This window comes from Thamnophis sirtalis, unplaced genomic scaffold (genome assembly GCF_051295495.1).
Source record: "Thamnophis sirtalis isolate CommonGarterSnake01/CBP01778 unplaced genomic scaffold, rThaSir2_p1.2 scaffold_4, whole genome shotgun sequence".
NCBI lineage: Eukaryota > Metazoa > Chordata > Lepidosauria > Squamata > Natricidae > Thamnophis > Thamnophis sirtalis.
Window position 1 is genome coordinate 57,133,670 of NW_028261384.1, and position 24,610 is coordinate 57,158,279.

General features: G+C 39.1%; 1 protein-coding gene across 1 annotated transcript in view; it reads right to left on the reverse strand.

The window, feature by feature from the left end:
• The window catches only part of LARS2 (leucyl-tRNA synthetase 2, mitochondrial), a 155,549-nt gene extending 138,153 nt beyond the window's left edge, over positions 1-17,396 (reverse strand). The window contains exons 1-3 of the mRNA XM_014062366.2: positions 17,339-17,396; positions 12,010-12,267; positions 7,179-7,307 (exon numbers count right to left, since the gene is read on the reverse strand). Coding sequence (XP_013917841.2) covers positions 7,179-7,307; positions 12,010-12,243 — 363 coding nt within the window. The 5' untranslated portion in view covers positions 12,244-12,267; positions 17,339-17,396. The remainder of the gene's footprint in view (positions 1-7,178; positions 7,308-12,009; positions 12,268-17,338) is intronic.
• Positions 17,397-24,610: the final 7,214 nt, after the last annotated feature.

Consider the following 24,610-nt stretch of genomic DNA (forward strand, 5'->3'; position numbering starts at 1 on the left):
ATCTTAGAGAAGGAAACTTTATTCTACGAAGATTTGCTCCAGGTTAATCTACAATGTCTAAGAGAACAACGCTGGAACATTTTTTTCCATGGATGTAAATAAGGCTGAGAATTTCTTGAAGAAGAGAGACTTGATAGACATCCCTGAGAAGGGAAATATTTTATTCTATGAACATAAGCTGGAGGGAGTGACTTAAATTTGACTTAATTAGTTAGAATATATTTTATAAGGTTGATATATGTATTGAAAGACAGCTTTAAGATAGTTTTGTGTTGTGGCCCAGCAGGAGCTGTTAGAGCTGCCACCAGACTCCGACAGCAAGGGTCCTATGAGTCAGCCCTGGAGGATGTGGAGGACCCTGGACAAGGTTCCGATTCCGAGCAGGGCACAGAGAGACTGGTTGGCCACCAGGTGGCACCTGAGCCTTGGGCCAGTGGGGAGGAGACAAGGGAAAGTGATCCAGAAACCAGCAGTGAGTTGTTCCTGGATGCATGCCATCGAAGAGCTACTCGGCATCAAGAACAATTACGCAATTACAGGAGGTAATTGCGCGCAGCTGGTGGCCATGAGGCTCCTCTCCAGACTATAAAAAAGACTGTGACACACCCATTTTGCAGAAGTCAACGCTTTGACTAAAGAGAATATAACTAACTTGGCAGGCTGGATTGCTGCCAATGTTTGTCTGAATTGCTGCCAAGGTTTGTCGGACTTGCTGCCAAGGTCCTAATCTGTTTGTTTACTTGACTTTCAGCCACCGAGATTCTGGTCTTGTTATTAAAGGACATTCCGTTTAAGCTTGTCTCGGCATTCGTTACTGGACAGAGGAGGGGGTCAGAACAGTTTTATATGTACAAAATCAGTTTATAAATGCATATCTTCTGTCTTTTTACATAATACTATTATTACTAGTACTATAAAATACTATTGATTAAATTTGAAAATAAGAGCAGAAAAATATATACTCCATGGGGATAAACTTGAGGAAGAGATTTGAATTCAATGAGCTAATTGGAGTTAATTGGACTTATATTGGTGTGATATATTTAATTGAATTAAAGTTCTAATGTAATATTGTCTTTTGGATATTTGTGTTTGGGCTTAAAATGATGGTTTTTTTCTCCTTTTATATATAATACTTGAGTATTTTTAAAAGTTAGTAGAATAGCAAAACTAGAAGTGTTTTCTCCCTTTAAGGTTAAAAAAAACCCTGAAATAATATAGAGGATTCTCTTAATTTAATTATGATAAAGATTAATAAGTTGACAGAAGCATATATTACCATATTTTTTAGAGTATAAGACGCACATTAGCTTTTGGGGAGAAAAACAAGAAAAAATCATTCTGCCTCTGCCTACTAGCATCCATCGGTATTCAAAGGCTAGCGTCCTTGCAGCAAACAGCCTGGTCAACTTCAGCATGTTATTGCAGCCTGATTCAGCATGAGCCGCTGATTGGTGGTTGGATCGTCCTCCCAAAGTAATGCCAATCAGCTGTTCCAGGCTACAGGGATAACCACAGCACATTGCTGTCTCCGCACGTTGTGTTTTTGGCCTCTGCACGCCCCACTTTTGGCCTCCGTGCCAAAAATGCAATGCATGGAGGTAGTGATCGGCGACAATATGCTGTGGTGATCCCACTGCCTGAAACTGCCCAAAAACACAATGCACAGAGGCCAAAAACAGGGCGTCCTGAGGCCAAAAACACAACATGCAGAGGTGGCAATCAGCAGTGATGTGCTGTGGCAATCCCTGCAGCCTGGAATGGGTCTAAAATGGGCCGTGCGGAGGCCAAAAATCAAATCAACTGAAATATGCACTTTGGGTACATTCCCAAAACATCTGGAGCACCACTTGGATAGCATCAGAAGTGACAAATTCACCATCAGTCAATTGCAAAAGGCAGCTTTACTCGGAACAGCTTACATTCTACGACAATATCTCTAATACCATCAAACATCCAGATCTGCCTATCCCAGGTCCTTAGAAAGGATTTGAAAGGTAGAGAGAAATGCCAAATCCAGTCTGGACATCTGGCTGACTATTTGATGAACCATAATATAAGTAAATAACAAAAGAATGCACAAGAAACAAATCAAGAGAGAGAATTTTGGACAATTTGGACAATTTTCTTATTTTGGAGTTTAAAAAGAGGTTTGTTAAAGCTCTGAAGACATTTGGCAACCTGTCCCTTTTGAGAGGGGATAAAGAAAAAAATGAAAGAAATCAAGTTCTAGGCATTATTTTTTATAAAAAATCAAGATTATTAAAAGTAAAACGAAGGATTCAGTTTATTTGATTAACGTTAACATGTTATTATCTTTTCTTTCTTTTAGATTATAGAATCTAAATATAGATTCTAATTTTTTTTCTTTTAGAAAAGTCCATAGATTTTTGTGATATCTGGACTGAAAGGTAGTTTTGTATTTGTTTATAAATAAGGTATAGGATATGGGAAGAAGAGATAATTGAGAAAGTGATAATAAGTTACAAACATAATTTATGTTAGCTAGATTGAAGGAGGAAATTATTTATCTTTTTTTCTTTATAATATTCTTATTTTTTCTTTCTTTTCTATTTTCCATTTTTTTTCTTTTTTGCATCTTCTACTTTTTTAAAAGTTTTGTTAGTTTTTATTGTAGTAATTAATAGAGAAATATAAATACTTAATACAAATGAAACAATCATTTCTCACTTTGCTTTTTTAATCATGTGCATTTGATTACATCTGGTCCAGTACCTTAGAGTATACCGTATTTTTCGCACTATAAGATGCACTTTCCTTCCCCTCAAAAGTGGGTGGAAATGTCTGTGCATCTTAAAGAGCGAATATTGCAGTGGGGGGAAGGGGGGTTGAGGGTTCTGCCACTGGGAATGCTGAAGCCTTTGCTGCTGAGCAGATGATTGATGGTTGGATCAGCCTCCCGAATTCCGCCGATCAACTATTCTACCCATATGCCGCCGCCACTTGTTTGCTGCTGTCACTGCCCTTTCACCACTGCCCTGTTCGCTGCCACCAATGACAAATTGCCAAAACGGATGGGGCGAATGGGCGGTGACAATAGCCACTGCCTAGAACAGCTGATCAGTGGTATTCCAGGAGGCCGATTTAACCGGTAATCAGCTGCTTGGCAGCGGCAGCTCCAGCCTTCCATAGCAGAGGCAGCAGACACAAAGGAGGCAAGCTGTTTGCTGCAAGAATGCTAGCCAGATGAATACTGGATGGATGCTGGGAGGCAGAGGCAGATTTTTTCTTATTTTCCTCCTCTAAAGCTAATGTGCCTCTTGTAGTCCAGAGTGTCTTATAGTGCAAAAACTACAGTAATTATATACTGTGAGATTCTTATATGGGGTTAAATACCAGTTAGGTATACTTTTAAGCCTTAATTTCTGTATGGAAGCACTAAGAATTGTACATATCTCCGTAAGGGTTCATTTAAAAAAACTTAAAAAGCCTTTTTGTATTTTCAATCAGCTATCTGGTCATTTTTTCCAAATTACTTTACAAACTCCTTCTAGATCTTTAATTATTTCAGAGTTTAAAATGTTTTTACATAATGAATTCTGAGAATTCACCCATTCTAAAACTGCTTAGATTGAGAAACCTAAATGGTAGAATTGAAATGTTAAAACTAATTGATATTATTAAAGCTTCCATATGGTACAGTTTTGACTTCTTTTTATCTTATGAGCAATGTACTTCTATTAACTCCGTAGAGCCTGGCAACAGGACAGAAAATATCATTCTCATTCACCTAATCTGATGTGTGGGAGTGAAGGCATGGCAATTTTAAAAAACTGACTAATTAACTGTGCCCAAATATATAGTCATCTGTAAATACTATATTTAAAATAGATTTCAGGAAACATTTCTTTAAAAAGAAATATTCACTAGGAATACAATGTAGAGAAAATTGGTTACTACCATAAGATAAATGTATTACATAAGATAAAATTAATGTAAATAGTTTCAAGTCCACTGTCAATTATCCATAGATTAATCTCAGGAACAGATGTATTTTTTCTGTTACCATGGTGACTAATATATGGTATTTCAAACTATATTCAGGAAAATCCTTGCTTCAATCCCTTCAATCCCCTGCACTTTAGGCTGTGAATAGATTCTAAAAGTATTTGAAAATGCACTTTTCTGAAGTTATAGTGATTAGCTAGTATTCAAAGAAAATGCAAAACTGTTTGAATAAAAGCAGTGAAAAGGGGAAAAAAAGGGGAATTGGTAAGGATAGCCTCAAACTAAAAAATATATCATGGCACAATTAGAGAGCTATTTCTTGTAATTCTCTTGTAATGAGACAAGGGGGAGAGGGATACAAATATGGACTATAACAGTGATGGCTAACCTTTTTGTTGTTGGGTACCAAAAATGAAAGAGTGCGTGTGCGATAACACATGTGCATGTCGGCACCCATAATGCAAAGCGCGCCCGCACATGTGGATGCACGCACAACCCACACACACACTCCCCCACCCCCACACACATGCCAAACTGCTCACCTCCAAGCCAAGTTTGAAATTATCTCCGGGGGGGGGGGAGGAGCCTGGAGAGTGTGAAAAATGGGCCCAATAGGCCTACCAGAAGTTCAGAAACAATCCATTTCCAGCTTTGGGGCATCATTGGAGGCCATTTATGCCCTCCCCATGTTCGAGGAAAGCCTCCGGAGCCTGGGAAGGGTGAAAACAGGCCCAATGGGCCTACCAGAAGTTCAGAAACAATCAGTTTCCAACTTCCAGAGGGCCTCCAGGAGGCCAGGGGAGGCCGTTATCACCCTCCCCAGGCTCCAAGAAAGCCTCCAGAGCCTGGGGAGGGTGAAAAATGGGCCTAATGGGCCTGGGGTGGGTTTCGAAAATTTTTACTAACGGTTCTGTGGGCATGGCTACATGGGGGGGGGGGCATATGACTGAGTGGGCAAGGCCAACTTGACGTCAATCACACACACTCAGTTACATGACCCCCCTCCGCTCACCAAGCCATACACATTGAAACGATGGCAAAAAGTTTTGACCGGGGGGGGGGGATGCCAGGCCGGATCTCTTCGCTGTCTTTTGGGGGGGGAGGGGATCCCTAGAGCGTGTTATTAGGGCAGTGTGCTGCTTCAAGAAGCTGCATTCAGCTGGCTCCTGTTGAAGCCTGCAGAGTGCTCCTGGGGGCTAGGGAAAGGCAAAAACGTCTGTTTTTGTGAAAAACTCTGTGTTTTTTGCACATTTTTTCAGAAATGGGGACATTTTTGCCTTCCCCCAGCCCTGTCGAAGCCTGCAGAGTGCCTCTGAGGGCTGGGGGAAGGCAAAAACACCTCCGTTTTTGTGAAAAACCGCACTTCTCTGGGACTCTTTCCGACTGCACTCCGGAGAACTGGGGACGTACTCCCAGGGACGTACTGCCTCTCTCAAGTCTTGTGGTTTCCCTCCCTCCAGGCTGGTCACAAGACGGTCCAAAAGCCTTCACCACCAGCCTTTGCCAAGAGTGAGTCCTCCTACGGCAGCTTGGCTGAGCAAGTTTCCTTCGTCCCCGGGCTCTGTCTCCCAAGCAGGACAGCAGAGCCTCTGCTGCATGTGGCAGGGACAGGGTGCCTGGCTGCCAGAGTGGATATGGCAGTGAACGATGCGTGCGAGGGCCCCACAGTGAGCCTAATCCCAGGCAAACAGACACTGCTGCTGCTGAAACTGTGGGGCCCCGCTGGATTCGGGGGCTTCTGCCCCTCGGGCCGTGCTTTGCAGCCACCGGAACCCCACACAGACCTCTTCAAGATTGCTGGCCCGCAGTGCTTCTGCCAGCGAAAACAGCCTCCCAAGCTCTGTTTTTGGCTGCCGCTGTCTCATACAACCCTCTGGAGCCCGTTTTTGCTGGCAGAGCCCTTGGGCTGCCACAGGCGCCCCAACATGAGTGAAATTGAGCAGGACATGCCCAACCTGGTCACACTCACCCCGACCCCCAGTGTCAGACATGCCTCCTTCAGTATCCAAGAAATAAAAATCTCAGCTCCATTTGAATAGAGATAAAGTTTTTACTAGATATGAATTGATAGCAGTGAAAAGGAAAGCAAGATCTGAGCCAAAAAGGTGCAAACATACATATCAAGCATTTATCCAGCATCCTCCCCCACATTTCCCCCTCCCAATGTCCAATCTACAACTCCCTAAGGTGACATGTGGGGTGCATCTTCAAAAAGCCTCAAGTTGGTATGCTAGATGATTAGCCTTGACCAAGTCCAAACATCAGCCATCAGCATGAGCAGATGATAATGAGAACAAAACTCTCTTTCACATACTTCTCCAGTACCACATGATTCCCTTCTCAAATACCATGCTCCCACCCTCTCCGTTTCTATGGCAGCCTATAGCAAGCAAGTGAAGCAGAGGCTGAAACACAACCCTGATGCAGCCCTCAATGAAATCAAGTTTGAAAGACCTGATATAAGAGAAAAATCTTTTGGCAAGGGGTCTGGGGTTAAGTCATAGGTTGAACAGCTAAGGGAACTAAATATGTTTAGCTAATGAAGAGAAGCTACACAAGAGATACAATAGGAGTTTTCCAATACTTAAGGACTTCCATAGGAAAGTGGGCATCAATTTATTCTTCATAGTACCTGACCAGAAGCTATGGATGGAAGCTCATCAGGGGGAGATTCAGCTTGAAAATAAGGATGAATTTCCTGACTTGTAAGCAGTGGACAAGTGTGCATGCACATCTCCATTTGAGTAAGTGACAGATGACATGCTTGTCACTCGTGCAAATAGAGCATGCATGCATTCACCTGCTTCTCATGCAAGTTGGGATGTGTGTGCAAGCATTCGCCTGCCACTTCTGTGGCCTGGTTCTGAACAGCTCAAAGCCTGGTAGTGGGCCACAGCTCGGCAGCCTGCTTTAGTGTCTCCATATCCTTTTTATGGAGGAGGATGACTTAGTGTATCACTAATGCATTGGGGATCAACTCTCCAGATTTACAACTAACATTAATATCCTTTACCATCATTAAGACAATAGCTATTACATACAGAAGAATTTCCCTAAACTAATCAGAATTAATTTCTTTAAACTCTTAACCTTATATAGATATCAACATGAAAACCTTTCTCAGATGATGGATGGATGGATGGATGGATGGAAGGAAGGTAGGAACAAAGGAAGGAAGGAATGAAGGAAGGTCACTGTAAAATACATACCTGAAATCCTCTCATTTTTTGAAACCATGCTACTGTGTCACTTATGGTGTATACGCGAACATGACCCATGTGAAGTTTTCCAGAAGGATATGGGAACATAGACAGGATGTAATACTTTGGCTTTGATTTCTAAACAAAAATTAAAAAAAAAAACACTGAGCAGAAGCGACATAGTATTTTTTCTTTTTTTAACCCTGCTTATTTTAAAAAGAAAGCTACACTTTCTATGCCAAGATACTGTACATTTTAATAACTACAGATTTCCTATAACGTGGATCACAAAATGTTATATATAGCTTTACTTTCCAATGATAAGCATTTTTTGAGAGTAATATGAATTCTCACACCTTTCTCAAGAGGTCAAATTTTACTTATTGAGATTTTGGAATTAAGCTATTTTAATTTATGATCTATTGGGATTCATAAGCATTTTGAGTGAATAAATATACTGTGAAATAGCATGTGCAGGCTACATGTACTATATATCCTGGCTTATCCCACTGGAGAAAAGAAATATATATATGTACTCTAAGTACTGAGTAGAAAAAGATTCAAGAACAAAAACACTATATGGCAACAGGGTTTGGAAGAATGAACAGATATGCCCCAAAGATTGCAATGAAATGCAGAAACAGTCTAAACTGTAGGTACAACTTGCTGAACCAGCCTCCCTGCTACATGGCAGTTCCCTACCTAGGCTCCTGGACCTCACTGCAGACTGTAGATAGAGTTACTCAGGCTTATAGTTCTCGGGAACTTCAATTTGCCATTCCTGGGGGTGGGGTCAGAGGTAGCTTGGGGTTTCATGGAAAATATAACTTCCATGAGCCTGTTCCAGGTCATCCAGAACCCGAGTAGGAATAGTGGTTATACACCTTTTGGTGTTCTTGTCGAAGCAGTGCCTATGTGATCGGGAATTGGTGGGCCTATCTTTGCCCCCCCCCCCCCCTGTCACGGGCAGATCACAGTCTGATAGTGATGAATTTCTCCAGAACTATACCCTCCACAGGACATACTGGTGACTAATGGACGGATGGGTTTCAGAAAGAACTGGGGATTATTACTGAAGATATGCTGTGTAACCCTGCCTGAGCTCTCAGAGTAGAAAGGTGGATTGAGATTCTGGATAGGATTGCATTCAAGCAACCTCTCCTAATATGTAGACCTGTTTGTCCCTCATAATATACGGAGGAATTAAGAGGGATGAAACAGATGAAGAGACATCTAGAGCACTGTAGGGAGAAAACAAGGAATGAATTTGATTGAACACAGGTAAGACCTGCTATTAAAGCCCACCTCACAGATTCAGGCAGCAAAGTGTAAGTACTTTACTAACCGCATCTGCAAATAATTGGTCAGTGACCAATTTGAGCCATCTCCTCCTGGTGAAGGAGAACACAGAGGTCCACCTGAAGGGGTACTCTGAGGAATTTGCTGATTTTCTGGAAAACAAAATTGCCTGGAGCATTTTCATTTAAATGTCAGTGCTGTTGCTAATCAAATGGAGACATCTGGGGCAGATTCTTGCCCAGGTATCTGGGAACAGTTTGATCCTGTTGCTCCTGAGAAGTACACAGGATCCTCAGGAGTATAAGTGCAAACCATCTATATTTTAGACCCATGCCCCTCCTGGCTTGTGAAAGCTTCTCAAGAGGTGACATGCAGGTGGGTTCTGGCAGTGATTAATGCTTCCTTGTAGGGAGAGGGGGTTGTCCTGCATTTAAACACACTGGTCCGCCCTCTTCTTAAGAAGTCATTGCTAAACTCTAGTCTAATCTTCTGGGGAAGGTCTAGGGAAGATTGAAAAGGTGATTGTACGACAGCTCCAGAGGTTTCTGGAAATGGATTATCTAGATCCTTTCCAATCAGGATTCAAAACGGAATATTGGATGGAATTAGCATTGGCCATGCTTTTCAATGACTTCTGGTGGGATGGGAATAGTGCCTCCATCCTCACTCTATTTGACCTCTCAGTGGCCTTTGATACTATCAGCCATGATATATTTCTGAAGCAGCTTTGGGGGTTGGGGCTCTCTGTTGTCCTGGTTCACTTCCTTCCTTTATAGTTGCAGTCAGTTGGTGTTGTTAGGAAAAAGAGGTGTGGTCCTCATCTTCTGCTTTGCAGGGTTCTCCAGAACTCAGTAGGTTCTTCACTTCTGTTTAACATCTACATGAAGCCATTGGGTGAGATCATCCACCATTATGGGCTAAGATATCATCAATATACTGATTGATTGATTTGATTGATTTATTTGGTTTATATGCCGCCCTATTCCCGAGAGACTAAGGGCGGCTAACAATAAAAAGGGGAGGGGGTATAAAAATAAAATAGAAAACAGTAATTTAAAATTCAACAACAGTCGTAACCTCGAATGGGTCTGGATAGTTCAACAGCCCCAGGCCTGCCGGAACAGCCAGGTCTTAGATGCTTTGCGGAAGGCCGGGAGGGTAGTAAGGGTCCGGATCTTAACGGGGAGATCGATCCAGAGGGTTGGAGCAGCCACAGAAAAGGCCCTTCCCCGAGGAGTCGCCAGCCGACATTGGCCGGCAGATGGAATTTGGAGGAGGCCTAGTCTGTGGGATCTAATAGGTCTTTGGGAGGTGACTGGCGGGAGGCAGTCTCTCAAGTACCCAGGTCCGATACCATGTAGGGCTTTAAAAGTAACAACTAGCACCTTGAAGCGGGTCCGGAGACCAATGGGCAGCCAGTGCAGCTCGCGGAAGATAGGTGTATCGTGGGTGTACCGAGGTGCACCCACGATCGCTCGCGCGGCTGCATTCTGGACAAGTTGAAGTCTTCAAACACTCTTCAAGGGCAGCCCCATGCAGAGCGCGTTACAGTAGTCCAGGCTTGAGGTTACGAGGGTGTGAGTCACTATCTGAAGGGCCTCCCGGTCCAGATAGGGTCGCAATTGGTGCACCAGGTGAACCTGGGCAAGGGTCCCCCTGGTCACAGCCAGCAGATGATGTTCTAGGGTCAGCTGCAGATCCAGGAGGACTCCCAAATTGCGAGCCCTCTCTGAGGGGCATATAATTTCACCCCACAGGCTAAGAGATGGAATAGCTGGACCGTCTTTGGGAGGGAGCATCAATAGCCACTCGGTCTTGTCGGGATTGAGCGCAAGCTTGTTCGTTCCCATTCAGACCCTGACAGCCTCCAGGCACTGGCACATCACTTCTACCACTTCACTGAGTTGGCACGGGGTGGACAGATACAATTGTGTATCGTCCGCATATTGATGATATTTAATCCCGTGCCGGCGTATGATCTCACCCAGCGGCTTCATGTAGATGTTAAATAGGAGGGGGGACAGGACCAAACCCTGCGGCACCCCATAATTGAGGGGCCTAGGGGTCGATCTCTGCCCTCCGACCAACACCGACTGTGACCTGTCCGAGAGGTAGGAGGAGAACCACCGAAGAACGGTGCCTCCCACTCCCACCACCGTCACAGAAGGATACCATGGTCGATGGTATCGAAGACTACTGAGAGGTCAAGAAGCACAAGGATAAAGTGACCCCTATCCCTGGCTCGCCAGAGATCATCGATCAGCGCGACCAAAGCAGTGTCCGTGCTGTAACCAGGCCTGAAACCGGACTAAAAGGAATGTGATGTCTCTTCGCTCACAGTGAGTTAAGCAATGCCATGATATTTCTTTCACAGTTCTTGGAGATAGCCTCCAAGCACTGTGGGTGCCAATTTGCTTCTGGGTTAAATTTAAGGTAAGGACTGGATGGGAGCAACAAGCTGAAACTGAACGCTGTCAAGGTGTAATGACTCTGAGTTTTAGATCCTTTGGTCTATGAAAAATTGCATCTTTGATCTTGGATGTGCTAGAACTGCCCCAGGCAAGCCCGGGCATTATCTGGGCATTCTACTGGATTCATTAATCCTGCTCAAGAAGCAGGTAGCAGTCATGGCCAGGAAGGCCTTTGCACAACTGCAACTTATACACTAGTTACAAACTTTCCTGGAGCAACAATCCCTGCTTACAGTCAATCATGACCTAGTCACCTTGTCTTCACTAGTGTAACACGCTCCATATGGGCTGCCCTTGAAAAGTATCTGGAAACTTCAATTGGTTCAAAATCCAGCAATCCACACACGATTTTGCATAGATCTATGTGTGTACATATCTTCTCTCCCGCAGGAGCTGCATTGGCTGCTAATTTGGTTATCACCTATATTATATATATCACACTATATTATGGGTTATTATGTGTTATTTGAAAGAGCATCTTCTCCTAGTACCTGACCCAGAGTGGGGAGGCAAGGAATGCTATAGGTCCTCTCTTCTAAGGAGGTCTCTTTGCAAGACCCTAAAGACCTGGTTTTGCCAATGGGCCTGGGAAACCCAAAGTGGGATGGAGCCCATCAAATGGTTTATTGACTGACTTGTTGTTGCCAGGGGGGTTAGGTTAGGGATCTTTGTAAGCTGCCCAATCACTGAGAGAATTGGGCAACTGTATAAATTTTCATAAACAAACAAGCAAAGCAGAGGCTGACACAAACAAACAAACAAATTTAATTGTGTTCATTTTTGTACTTTTGAATCACTGTTGACCGTTGCTGGCTGCCCCAACTAATTCCTGCATGGGTTTTTGACAAGGTTAATTGTTTGTCATTTCTTCTTCCTAGGGTTAAGGAGGGATTAGCCCAAAGTCACCCAGCTGGTTTCTGTCTAAGGAAGTACTAGACCTCACAGTTCCCTGGTTTTCTAGCCTGTTGCCTTAACCACTACACCATGGCTTCATGTAGGGATTATGTAATTGGGACAGGAAAAACAATATCTTTTAAACATGTAATCTTAATTGTTGCTGCAAGACTTACATCTGCTTCTGTGATGTTGCTAAATGATTCCTTTATTCTTGAACACCACCAGTTTTCAACTTTCTTCCTGGTCTCTGATGTATAATTTTGTTCCCACTTTCCTGTTTCACTAAAAATAGCTCTGCTGCCTCTTAGGATATGCCTATTTGGCCATTTAGTTGGGTCTAGTAGTCCACTCAGTTGTCTTCTCCAACATGATGGAAACAAAAATAGTGTATTGCAAAGGAACCACATTCTGTGCAGAGTATGTTGGCAATCCTATTGAAGACAGGAAATAATTTTTACTTTCAGTAATAATTCATTTAGTTTAAGAAAATGATGTTACTTTTTGGAGAATTTTTAATAGCAAAACTTTTTCTAAAAATATCATAGGTTTGTATTCTATCTATACATCAATTTTTATTAATATTTTGGCTAGGCTACATGGAACTGTGTTATTATAGTAAGGAAATAAAATATATTTGAGCCAATAGCCAACAAAATAAGCAAACTGATATTATAAGTTGCTCCATGTTATTGCATATTTTCTAAACACTATTGCTGTGCAATATTTCTTATGGAAATGAGAATACACTTAAAATAAACTAATTTTAATTGCAGGCATATCCATACTATAACTGTACTATGATGGTGTTTTCATGAAATTTGTTCATCTAGAATCCTCTAAACATAAATTTTGGCAGTGTGCCACAGAATGCAAAGGAATGTTTGTTAGTTAAGATTTACATATTGAGGACACTTCTTGAAAGAGAAATTGAAGTGAGGAATATCTGCATAATAGGAGATTATAATGCCATAGTAGACAGTAAAAAAGATTACGTAAGTGACAAAAAAACTAAAAATAAAAAAGTATTACCGACCTGTTTTGAGATGATGGAGGAATTAAACTTGATCGATATTTGGAGAAAAATGGAACCAGAAAAAAAAATACTTATTATTCCAACCCACCCCAATCTTGGTGACGGATTGATATGGCATGGATGAATGGAGAAATTGGGGCAGAAATACATACAATTGAAATATTACCAAATACTTGGGCAGATCAAAACCCCATTAAAATAATCTGGAAAGGGGGGAAAAAAACTAGGCGAAGATGGATGGTAAATCTGCAAATATTAAAAGAAAAAGAATTTATTCAAAAATGTAGAAACAAATTGGCGTTATTCCTTATGGAAAACACAAAAGAACAGATATCTATATAAAATTTATGGGATACCATGAAAGCCTATTCCCGTGGAATTATTATAGCGTATTCAGCAAAAAGAAATAAAGAAAAATGGGCATAACAGAAGATATTAGAGGAGGAAATCAAAAATTTAGAAATAGAATTACAAAATAAGCCACAAAGTGACAAAATTAGAAAGGATTGGATGTTAGCAAAATATAAATTAAATATATTAGACCAGGAAGAAATGGTAAAGGACCTAAAACTAACAAAACAAAACTTCTTTGAGCAAGCAAATAAACCGGGGAGGTGGCTGTCATATAGATTGAGAAAAGAAAGAGAAAAAAGATTAATATATCAAATTCAAAAGGAAACTGGTGAACCACAACATACAATAGAAGGGAAGAAAAAGATTGCATACAAGTACTTTGAGAATCTGTATAAAGGGGAACAAATAGATGGAAAACAAATAAAAGAATATTTAAATGGAGAAGAAACCCCGCCAATAGCAGAAAATATGAAAGAAATGTTGCCCCCCAAAATAACAAAACTAGAATTGAAACAGGCGATTCAGAAACAGAAAAATAATAAAACGCCAGGCCCAGATGGATTCCAAGCAGAATGGTACAAAATAATAGAGGAATTGAACGAATTGATAGAACCCTTGATGCTGGAGATGTATAATGAGGCACTGATGAAAGCAAAAATACCGGACTCATGGAGGGAAGCACATATTACATTAATATTTAAAGAAGGTGCAGATAAAAAACAGATTCAAAACTGTAGGCCAATCTCATTGTTGAATGCCGACTATAAAATATTCACAACAATAATAGCGGAGAGATTGAAAAAACTATTGAATGGCTATATACATCCAAACCAAAATGGATTTCTCCCAACCAGACAAATCAGGAATAACACTAGAATAATAGCAAATATTTTAGAGTACTATGAGGCGCATCCAAAGAAACAAGTGGCACTCGTCTTTTTGGATGCACAGAAGGCATTTGACAATTTAAATTGGGAATTCATGATACAACAAATTAAGAATATAGCAGTTAGACTTATATACCGCTTCATAGGGCTTTCAGCCCTCTCTAAGCGGTTTACAGAGTCAGCATATCGCCCCCAACAATCTGGGTCCTCATTTCACCCACCTCGGAAGGATGGAAGGCTGAGTCAACCTTGAGCCGGTGAGATTTGAACCGCCGAACTGCAGATAGCAGTCAGCTGAAGTGGCCTGCAGTACTGCACTCTAACCACTGCGCCATCTCGGCTCGGCTATGAAATTAGAGGACCAATTTGAAAGATTAATAGAAACAATATACTCCACCCAAAAGGCAAATATATTATTAAATGGGGAAAGTACAGAGACCCTTAAAATAATGAAAGGAGTAAGGCAGGGATGCCCACTATTGCCTCTAGACAAAATTCAGAGATAAGAGGAACTAAAATTAAAAAAGAGGAATATAAAATCCAGGCCTTTGTAGACGATTTAGTATTCATTATAGAAGACCCACTAGAAACAGGAAATAGCTTAATGCAAGAACTAGGAAAATATGGAGATGTAGCAGGGTTAAAGATTAATAGAGAAAAGACTAAAATGATAACTAAAAATTTGAAGGAAGAACAAAATAAGGAATTAGAAACAATAATAGGACTGCAAGTTAAATATCTTGGAATATGGCTAACTGCAAACTGCTCAACTATAAAAGAAAATAATTATACAAAATTAGTGCAACAAATTAAAAAAAGATCTAAAACTATTGCAAAACTACAACTAACATTATTAGGAAAAATAGCAGAGATAAAAATGAATGTACTACACAGACTATTATACCTATTTCAAACAATCCCCATAAAATTAGGATTTTTTTTTTACTGAATTTAATAAGATTATATTAAAATTTAAATGGCAAGGGAAGAAAGCCAGGATAAAGTTGAAAGCTCTACAGGATGACAGAAGCAGAAGTGGTATGGGACTCCCAGATTGGGAGCTTTATTACAAAGCAGCAGCACTAACATGGATTAGGAATTGGATAAATTTAAAAAATAAAAGAATACTAACATTAGAGGGCCACGATTTGCAAATGGGATGGCATTTTTTCCTATGGGAAGAGGGTAAAAAGAAACAAAAATATTTCCACAGACACTATATTAGAGATGCACTGATACAGGTCTGGAATAAATTAGAGAAAAACACTACATGAAAATACCAACATAGCTTTCCACTATGGAAACCATGACACATCTCAATACACTAGATCTATCAAAAATGGTTAGATATAATGAAATTTTAGACAGCCAAGGGAATTTGAAAACAAATCCAGAATTAAAGGAGCAAAATATAAATATAGATTGGTGGCCATATCTCCAACTACAATCAAGATACAAAAAAGATGTAAAAGAATATGGAATGTACACAGAATTACAACAAATAGATAAAATTTTAATTGGCCCGGAAAATAAATTCATAACAAAAATTTACAAATATTTATTAGAAGTAATATTAGAAGAAGAAAAAGTTAAAGGTTGCATGATAGCGTGGGCCAAAAACTTTGGTTACAACATAGATCTAATGGATTGGGAAAGAATTTGGAACACAAATTATAAACTAATACGATCAGCAGCACTTAAAGAAAATATATACAAAATGTTTTATCATTGGCATTTATCACCAATAAGATTGGCTAAAATGTATCCAAACATGAAGTCGACCTGTTAGAAGTGTAAAAAAGTACAAGGGACTTACAGGAGTTACAGGAGAATAGATAAAATACAAACCCGAAATCTTTCTACTGGGAATAATCAAAGGGAAACATACAAAGAAAATTAAGTACATATTAACACATCTGCTAACTACAGCCAGAATAGCATTTGCCCAATACGGGAAACAAAATAATACCCCCTCGGACGAATTAGTGATTAAAAAAAGTTTGGATTGTGCAGATATGGACAAATTAACACTGAAATTAAAAGATAAAGAAGAGTCGGAATATTATGAAATTTGGAACAATTGGTACAAATGGCTGCAAAACAAGAATAAAATTAATTAAGCCAAAAAACAATATATATATAAATATATATAGAACTGTGTATAAAGGTGTGTAAATATAGAAGCGAAATATTATATACATGTACAGGTATGATGACATAACAATGTTGATGTAATGACTGTAAGGTGTTGTAGAAGGGAAAAAATAATAAAAAATCTGCTAAAAAAATGTATGAGTCTACCACTTCAGAATGACAAATTGAAAAAGTATAAATAGTATCTCTCACATTAATTGCTCTTGAAATCTACCTTTCAGAGATAAGAGGTAGTGCTCTACCAAAAGATTTTTTTTTGTAAATACAGACAATTCACAACCAAATCTTCTAATGCGCCCTAAATTAACACATCCATTAGGAATCAAGACTAATAATCAAGGCTATTTTTTAAAAAAAAACTGCTATTGAATTGCCTTAATTATACAACCCTTTTTCATTATAGCAGAAAATAGAGACAAAATAAAAACACTGTCTAGCAGGAATATAGCAAGTGCACAGATATATATGAAAGGGAAAAAAATACAGGTGTCATTTGCTTCTATGAGACACATGTAAGCATTCAACTGATCACTGAAATTTGATTTTATTTCCACTTACATTCATGACCATTTTAGTTAATCTCCGTTTATAATCTACTAAACTGCCATATATTAAGCGAAGTTTATTGTTATAATTCAGAATGATCCCACGGGCTATAAATTACTCTTTTTGTGTCAAATGTATCATATATTCTAATGTATGTCCTTATAAGTATATTAATACTTCCGGGCCTTTTCAAGTAAAAAAAAAATGATTGTAGAACTGTCCTATGGAGGAGTAGGAAACCTAAAGTGTCTAGAGCCGCGTTTCTTAAACTTGGTAACTTGACGATGCCTGGACTTCAACTCCCAGGATTCCCCAGCCGGCTATTTTCCGCTGGCTCTGCAATTTCAGAACAAAATTGAATCAAAAGGAAACTGCCCGGATTCAAGGGATCGTCGTAGGACTTTGCAAGCTAACCTAAAGAAAGTGGAGAACGATGGATTCTTATGCAGATTGAGTTTATAACTCGGGGGAGGGAGGAGAATGTCACAAATAGAGGAAGACAAGCTACGTTCTTAGAGCAGTACTTACAAAGTAATAGGAAGGAGCGTGGTTCACATCTCCATGGGCGCTGCCATCTTAATTTGCGAAGGCCGGCTCGCGCAGGCGTACAACCGCCCCAGTACCTTAATAAGGAGAGTTAGAAAATCTGCACTCTGAAAAAGTCTAGAGTGAAGTATCGGGATCTCTAGGGAAAAAGGTGGGTTGAAATGTTCAACTTGCTCTTCCTCCTCCTTTTCGTCTTTTTCTTCTATGGAGCAATGAGATCCTTCCTAAAAGAAGATGCTTTTTACATAGTTCAAACTGTTTCCCCTACTTTGTTATGTTTCTGTTCTCCGAAATTACTATTATATGTTCTTTCTTGCCAGGATCATAAGGTACTTTTTTGGGTGAGGAACTGCCTAATTTTTTAATGGATTTGAGTATTTTTTTATAATTCTACAATTACAACCTTGATGGTTTTTTCTTTATTAGATCTATTATAATATGATGGTATAGTATCTCAGTGGGATTACACAGTCTTATTATTTATTACCTGATTATATTTTTGTTTTTCCTCTACAAGTTGAATGGATAAAAATTAACATTCATTATCTTTCTTTCCCACTTTATTCCTGAAACATGGCATTGCATTCCGGGATAAAATTTGAACCAGGGTCTATTTGTTAATTTTTCTTCCAAAGTTCGCAGGGGAGGGGGAACAAAAAACAAATAAGATCTGGAAATTTGTGTTTCTCTGAAAAAACAAAAAACTATATTTTCTTAGCAATTAAATATGGCAAAACAAAACTGCCACTTTAAAATAAAATGTTATGCAGAGTAGGTTGCCATATAAGATAGGTTTCTATCCTCCCCTTCCTTTCTCTCCCTTTTGGAATTGATTTTATTAGTTTTTTTTAGAATATAATTTTATTATATGTTTTTTTTTCAAGTCTTTAAGAATATTTTATTTTCATTTCCATAACATATAATCACATGTATATTATTACATAGAGAATATCATGTTGTAAGAGCAAACAATATACATGTGCAATCATACTACTTTGAAATCAAACCTGGAATAATTCCCCCGCACCCTCCCCCCCCCGAGCCCCCACAACCTACCCCCCCCCCCGACTTCCCAGAACCCGTACATGGTATAGATATTTAACAACCACAGTCTAAGATATATTGATAAAAAATAGAAGTAAGGAATTAATAACCTCTTTATATTGAACTTAGCTCCTCCTTGCTAAATTAACTTTAAACAGTTCAAATCATTCTTAGTCTTAAGCATAGGCTATCTGAAATTTCTTAGTTCTATATTTATTTTGTATATAATCGATCCATTTTTTCCAGTCTCGTTTGTATCTCTCATTTGAATGGTCTTTAAGATATGATATGCAGATATTTTCGCCATCTCAGCTAAATTTGTGACTTTCAGTGTCCATTCTTGGATTGTAGGCAAATCTTCCTTCTTCCAGTGTTGCGCCACCAACAGTCTTGCTGCTGTTATCAGGTGCAGAATCAAATTGGTCTCTACCACTGTAAAGTCAGTACATATACCTAGTAAAAATAACTGAGGACTAAACTTTATCCTTCTTTTAAAAACATTTTGCATGACCCACCATATTTTTATCCAAAATGCCTTAACCTTTTGGCAGGTCCACCATATATGATAATATGTAGCATCGAGAGAACCACACCTCCAACATTTAGGCTGTACATTCGGATACATAGAAGCCAACTTTTTAGGATCTAAATGCCATCTATAGAACATCTTGTAGAAATTTTCTCTCAGGTTTTGGGCTTGTGTAAATTTCACATTTCTTACCCAAATTCTTTCCCACGTATCCAACATTATTGGTTCTTCAATATTTTGAGCCCACTTTATCATGCAGTCTTTAACTAATTCTGTTTCCGAATCCATCTGTATTAATACATTATATATCCTCTTTATATGCATTAAGCTTTGATCTCTTATTTGTTTAAATAGATTATCCTCAACTTGGATAAAACCAATTTTTTGATCTATTTTCTACCTGGCCTGTAATTGCCCATACTGGAATCATGTTTGAACTACCTTCTCCTCTTTTAATACTTCTAAGGATTTTAGTTGTAGTACCCCCCTTTCCAGGGTGAGAAGCTGTCTGTAAGTAATTCTATCCTGTTTTTGTGCTATATTCATATTTTCAATTGCATGTCTAGGAATTGCCCACATGGGTATCTTGTCATTTAGTTATGTTGATATTTTTTCCAGACCCGCAATAAAGCATTTCTTAAAATATGACTTTTAAATTTTTTGTCCAGTTTTTTGTTAAATAACAGGTAAGCATGCCAACCATATACCAAGTCATGTCCCTCAATATTCAGTATCCTATCATTGGTTAAATCGATCCAATCACTGATTACGGATAATACCACTGCATCATAATATAGTTTTAGATTGGGTAGTTTCAAACCTCCCCTCTCACGTACATCTTGCATTATTTTCAGCTTTCCTCTCGGCTTCTTTCCTGCCCATACAAATTTATTGATACCCTTCTGCCATTCTAAAAGATTCACATCTTTTTTAAGTATAAGTAACATTTGGAAAAGAAATAAAAATTTTGGTAAGATATTCATTTTCACTGCCGCTATTCTTCCCAACAAAGATAAATGCAACTTATCCCATTTTTTCATCTCTATCTGTATACTATGCCAGAGTGGTCCATAATTATACTTATATAATTTCCCATTTGAGATTGAGATATTAACTCCGAGATATTTGACTTTTTCACTATTTCACATCCTAACATTCCTCCTAGTTCTTCCTTTTGTTTAGTATTCATATTTATGGCTAATATTTTTGTTTTCCCTAAATTTATTTTAAAACCAGACACTTGACCATATTGATTAATTGTATTCATTAGGATCATGCTAGATTCCTGCGGTTGATCCAATATTATAACCAGATCATCAGCAAAAGCACGCACTCTGTATTCTTGCTGCCTAATCTTAATTCCTTTTAGACCCTCCAAGCCCCGTATTTTATTCAACAATACTTTCAAAGTTATAATAAACAATAGTGGGGACAAGGGACAGCCCTATTTTGTACCTTTTCCAATTTGAAAAGAGTCTGTTAAACTTCCATTGACTATAATTTGAGCCGTTTGCTGTTGATATATTGCTTTGATTGATTGTAAAAAACGTTTTCCTATTTCCATTTTTTGCAATGTCTTCAACAAGAATTGCCAATTAACTCGATCAAATGCTTTCTCAGCATCCAGAAATATGAACGCAGAAGGAATTTGATTGTTCTTTCCCAAATATTCTAATACATTAATAATTAATCTTACATTACTTTTCATTTGTCTCCCTTGAATAAAACCTGTTTGGTCAGTGTGTATCAATTGTTGAATAACCAACATTAACCTGTTTGCTAGTATTTTAGTAAAGATTTTATAATCTACATTAAGTAATGAGATAGGTCTATAGTTTTTTGGTTGAGTAATATCTTGATCTTCTTTGGGTATCAGAGATAATAGGCTGTCTTCCAAGATGGAGGCACCTTACTTTCCGTTTGAATCTTATTAAATAATTCTCTAAGAGGCTCTACCATTTCTAACTGTAGATTTTTATAGTAAGCCGCTGTCAAGCCATCTGTGCCTGGTGCCTTCCCTGCCTTTAACTGCTTAATTACCTGTAAAATTCCCCCGAGGTTATTGGTTGATTCAATTTTTGCCTGTGCTCTTCTTTAACTAAGGGTATTTTCTCTTTATCGAAATATCTCTCTATATCTAGACGGTTAATTTTATCCCCCTTATACAACTCTGTAAAAAACTCCCAGAATGCTTTTTGAATCGCATCCTATTGGAACACCTCCTTCCCTCTGTAGATCAATTTAGATATGTTTCGAGAATTCCGTTTTTTCCTAATCTGATAAGCGAACCATCTGCCAGGTTTATTTGCGTTGCAGAAAGTATTGCGTTTTGCGTACGACAAACTAGTCGCTACCTGATCCGAAATCAACATATTAAATTGAGCCTTTAATATAGTAATTGCTTCTTTAACCTTTGTATCCCCTGGGTTTAATGTTAACTCTAGCTCTTTCCTCCTAATTTTATCTTCCAATTCTGTTCATTTTACTCCTTGTTTATGTCTATGTGATTTATTTATATTTATCAACACTCCTCTCATATATGCTTTGTTGCATCCCATACGAATTCCATAGGTGTACCCTTATTCATATTAAAAACAAAGTATTCTGTTAGCAATTTTTTTACAATCATTAATATACTTTTCATATCTTTCATTCAATCTCCAAGACCTTCTTGCCTGTACCACCCCTCCCAACTCCATCCAAACTGGGTTATGATCCGAAAAAACTCTAGCCGCAATCTTTGTCTTCTTCGCCCTGGAAAGCAAATCTTTAGTAATTAATATAAAATCAATCCTAGAAAAGGATTGATGCCTATCAAAAAAGAAGGTAAAATCATATTCTTCTGCATTTCTTTCTCGCCAGATATCTCTCAGTTCAAAGTCATCCATCATATCGAAAAAGGATTTAGGTAACTTTGCTCGCATCTGAGTGTTTGGGCGAGAAACTTTCTTATCTCTCAGTATTTATAACACCATTCCAGTCACCCAATAGTATGCAAGACCTATAATCCCACTGTACTAATTTAGCATGAAGATTACTATAGAATCCATCTTGTTGTTGATTAGGAGCATAAATTCCCCAAATCAATGTCTTTTTCCCTTCTAAGATCAAATCTAACCCGATGTATCTTCCATGGGGATCTGCTTCAATTAATTCAGCTTTCATATCTTTTCTTAAGTATATAACTATACCATTTTTCTTTTCCATAGCAGAAGCTACAAAATGTTGACCAAGTCTTGGGTTAATCAAATATTTTTGATCGGTTGATTTTTTAATGGATCTAGGCAGGAACGACGCGAGAGCCAGGACTTCAACAACGAACAGGTTTATTGAAAGCAGGCAGGATCTGACAGCGATTCGAAATGTCAAAATCCGTGCCAAGGTATTTATACAACATTTGTTTAACGGGGAACCAATGGGAGGCCGGGTAGCGATCAGCAACTGCTGACGCAGTACCCTGGCCAATCAGAACAGCTGGGCTGGCTAGCTACAGTCTATGCTGCGCCTCAGCCAATCAGGGCTCAGCATAGACTGTTGCTGGCCTCCCAGTCAGTGGAGGATTTATTAATCCTCAACAGATTTAATATGAGTTTCTTGCAAACAAATTATATCATTCTTGAACTGTTTAAGATAGTGAAATATTTTCTTTCTTTTCTGTGGAGAGTTCAATCCATTGACATTCCATGTTAGAATCTTAATTGTCATCTTTGGTTTCCTGAAGCTTTTTTAGAGCCTCCTGCATAGCCTGTTTAACCTTTGGCCTGGCTCCTCCCACTGCTTCTGGACTGGTTACTGTAGCTTCTTGACCGATAGCAGGTGATTGTTGAAGTTGTTGCGTTTTGGCTTGTTGCTCCATTCGTCTGGTAATCATACGGCTTGGTCTTTGTTCCATAGCTTCTTGTGCTTCTAGGAGAGAGAAATGATCCATCTTATCTGGTAGTTGTGTTGTTTGCTGTCTATCTTGTCCTTCTTGTGGTCTTTCTCTGGTTCCAGATGGTTCAGGATGTCCAGCCTTCAAAATATTGTGGTAGAAATCTCGAGCTTTCCATACTGAGTTGAGACGGTATCTTTGACTATTCAAATGTGAGTATAATGCCAAATGGTGTGTCCCATATGTACTGTATCTGACGATTTCTAAGCTCTTCAACTAAAAAAGCATAATCTTTCCTGGCTCTTAACATTTGAGGTGGTATCTCTTTCAAAACAGTCAAGTCCTAAGCCCCAATTTGGAGCTTAGTTTTATAAGACTCTTGTAATATCGTATTTCTGAGCTCTCTTGTGGTAAAATATATAACAATGTCTCGAGGGAACTGCTTCTGCTTTGCCAGCCAAGAATTAACGCGATAAACTTTATCAATTTGCCAGTCAAAATTAGCCCCCGGTCTTCCCAACAGACTATCAAAGGCTTCTGAAAAAATCTGTTTCAGGTTTTCCTGCTTTTCTTCACGCAACCCCCTTACTCTTAATGCCAGTTCCATTTGTCTGTACTGTATCATAATAATTTCTTTTTCAGCATTTTCAACTTTTTGTTGCACCACCTCTGTTTTCGATGTCAAATTAATATTGGCTTCATTAAGATCCTCTAGACTATCTTCAATTCCGGAAACATGTTCTGTCAGTACATGACATTTACAATCCCCAGCATATCATCTCTGATTTTAGAGTCCCGGGTATCAATTTTATCAGACAACTCCTCCTTAAGTTCTTTTATCTCCTCCTTAAGATCTTTAAGTTTGTCTTCCACCTTAATTGTCTGAGTGTTAAAAGCCTCATTCAGGTCCTTCAGAAAAAATTCTTTCGTTAGTAGATCACCAGTAGGGGGTGCAGAGAGCGGAGGCTGCAACTTTGTGCCAGGTATGGGCGATGTGCCAGCGCTTCTGGGGGCCGAGGGGGGCATCTTCAAATTAAGATTTGGTTTTGAGGCCATTCCAAGTTTTATCTTCAAGCAATTAGTAAAACTCTACTGGCCAGCTATACAGCTGTGGAGGTAATAAATCACCCCTTTCCTTTGAGATTTTAAAGCTCCGTAGGACTTTACAAAAAGTTTCAAAAGATAAACATTGTTACGAGCAGTTCAGCGTGCTCGTCGCCATTTTAAGTGTCTCTTTATTAGCTAGGTTAACGAAAGAAGGTCTTGTAAAAATGAAGCTAAGATTTGAATAAACAATTAAAGTTCTCGCATACCAGTCCTGCTCGTGTTGAAATCAAATAAATCAAGCCTTGTGCTGAGAAAGAGAGAGCTTACTTCGTGCTGCAAAAGCAGCTGGAGATCCCCGGCACGGAGGCAGTTCTGCCCTTAGCTGGCCCCCCTCTCCTCGCAAACACACAAACTGCAAAGATCAGAAGGCACTTGCTCAACAGAACCCGCTCCCCTTCTCTTCTTTGCCCGAAGAGTAAGGTAAACAACCTGCCAGACGTCTGATAGATGATCGTCTAACAGATAACGCGACCAGGAATTCGGGAGCAGCTATGTTAAGCTGCTTCCATCAGTAAGCCCCTCCCAGGAAGTCATTATAAGTTTTTTCTTAATACAGATAGTCCTCAACCTACAACACAAGTGAGCCAAAATTTTCCGTTGCTAAGTGAGACATTTCTTAAGTAAGTTTTGTCCCATTTAATGATCTTTCTTGCCACAGTTGTTAAGTGAATGTTTGCAGTTGTTAAGTTAATAACATGGTTGT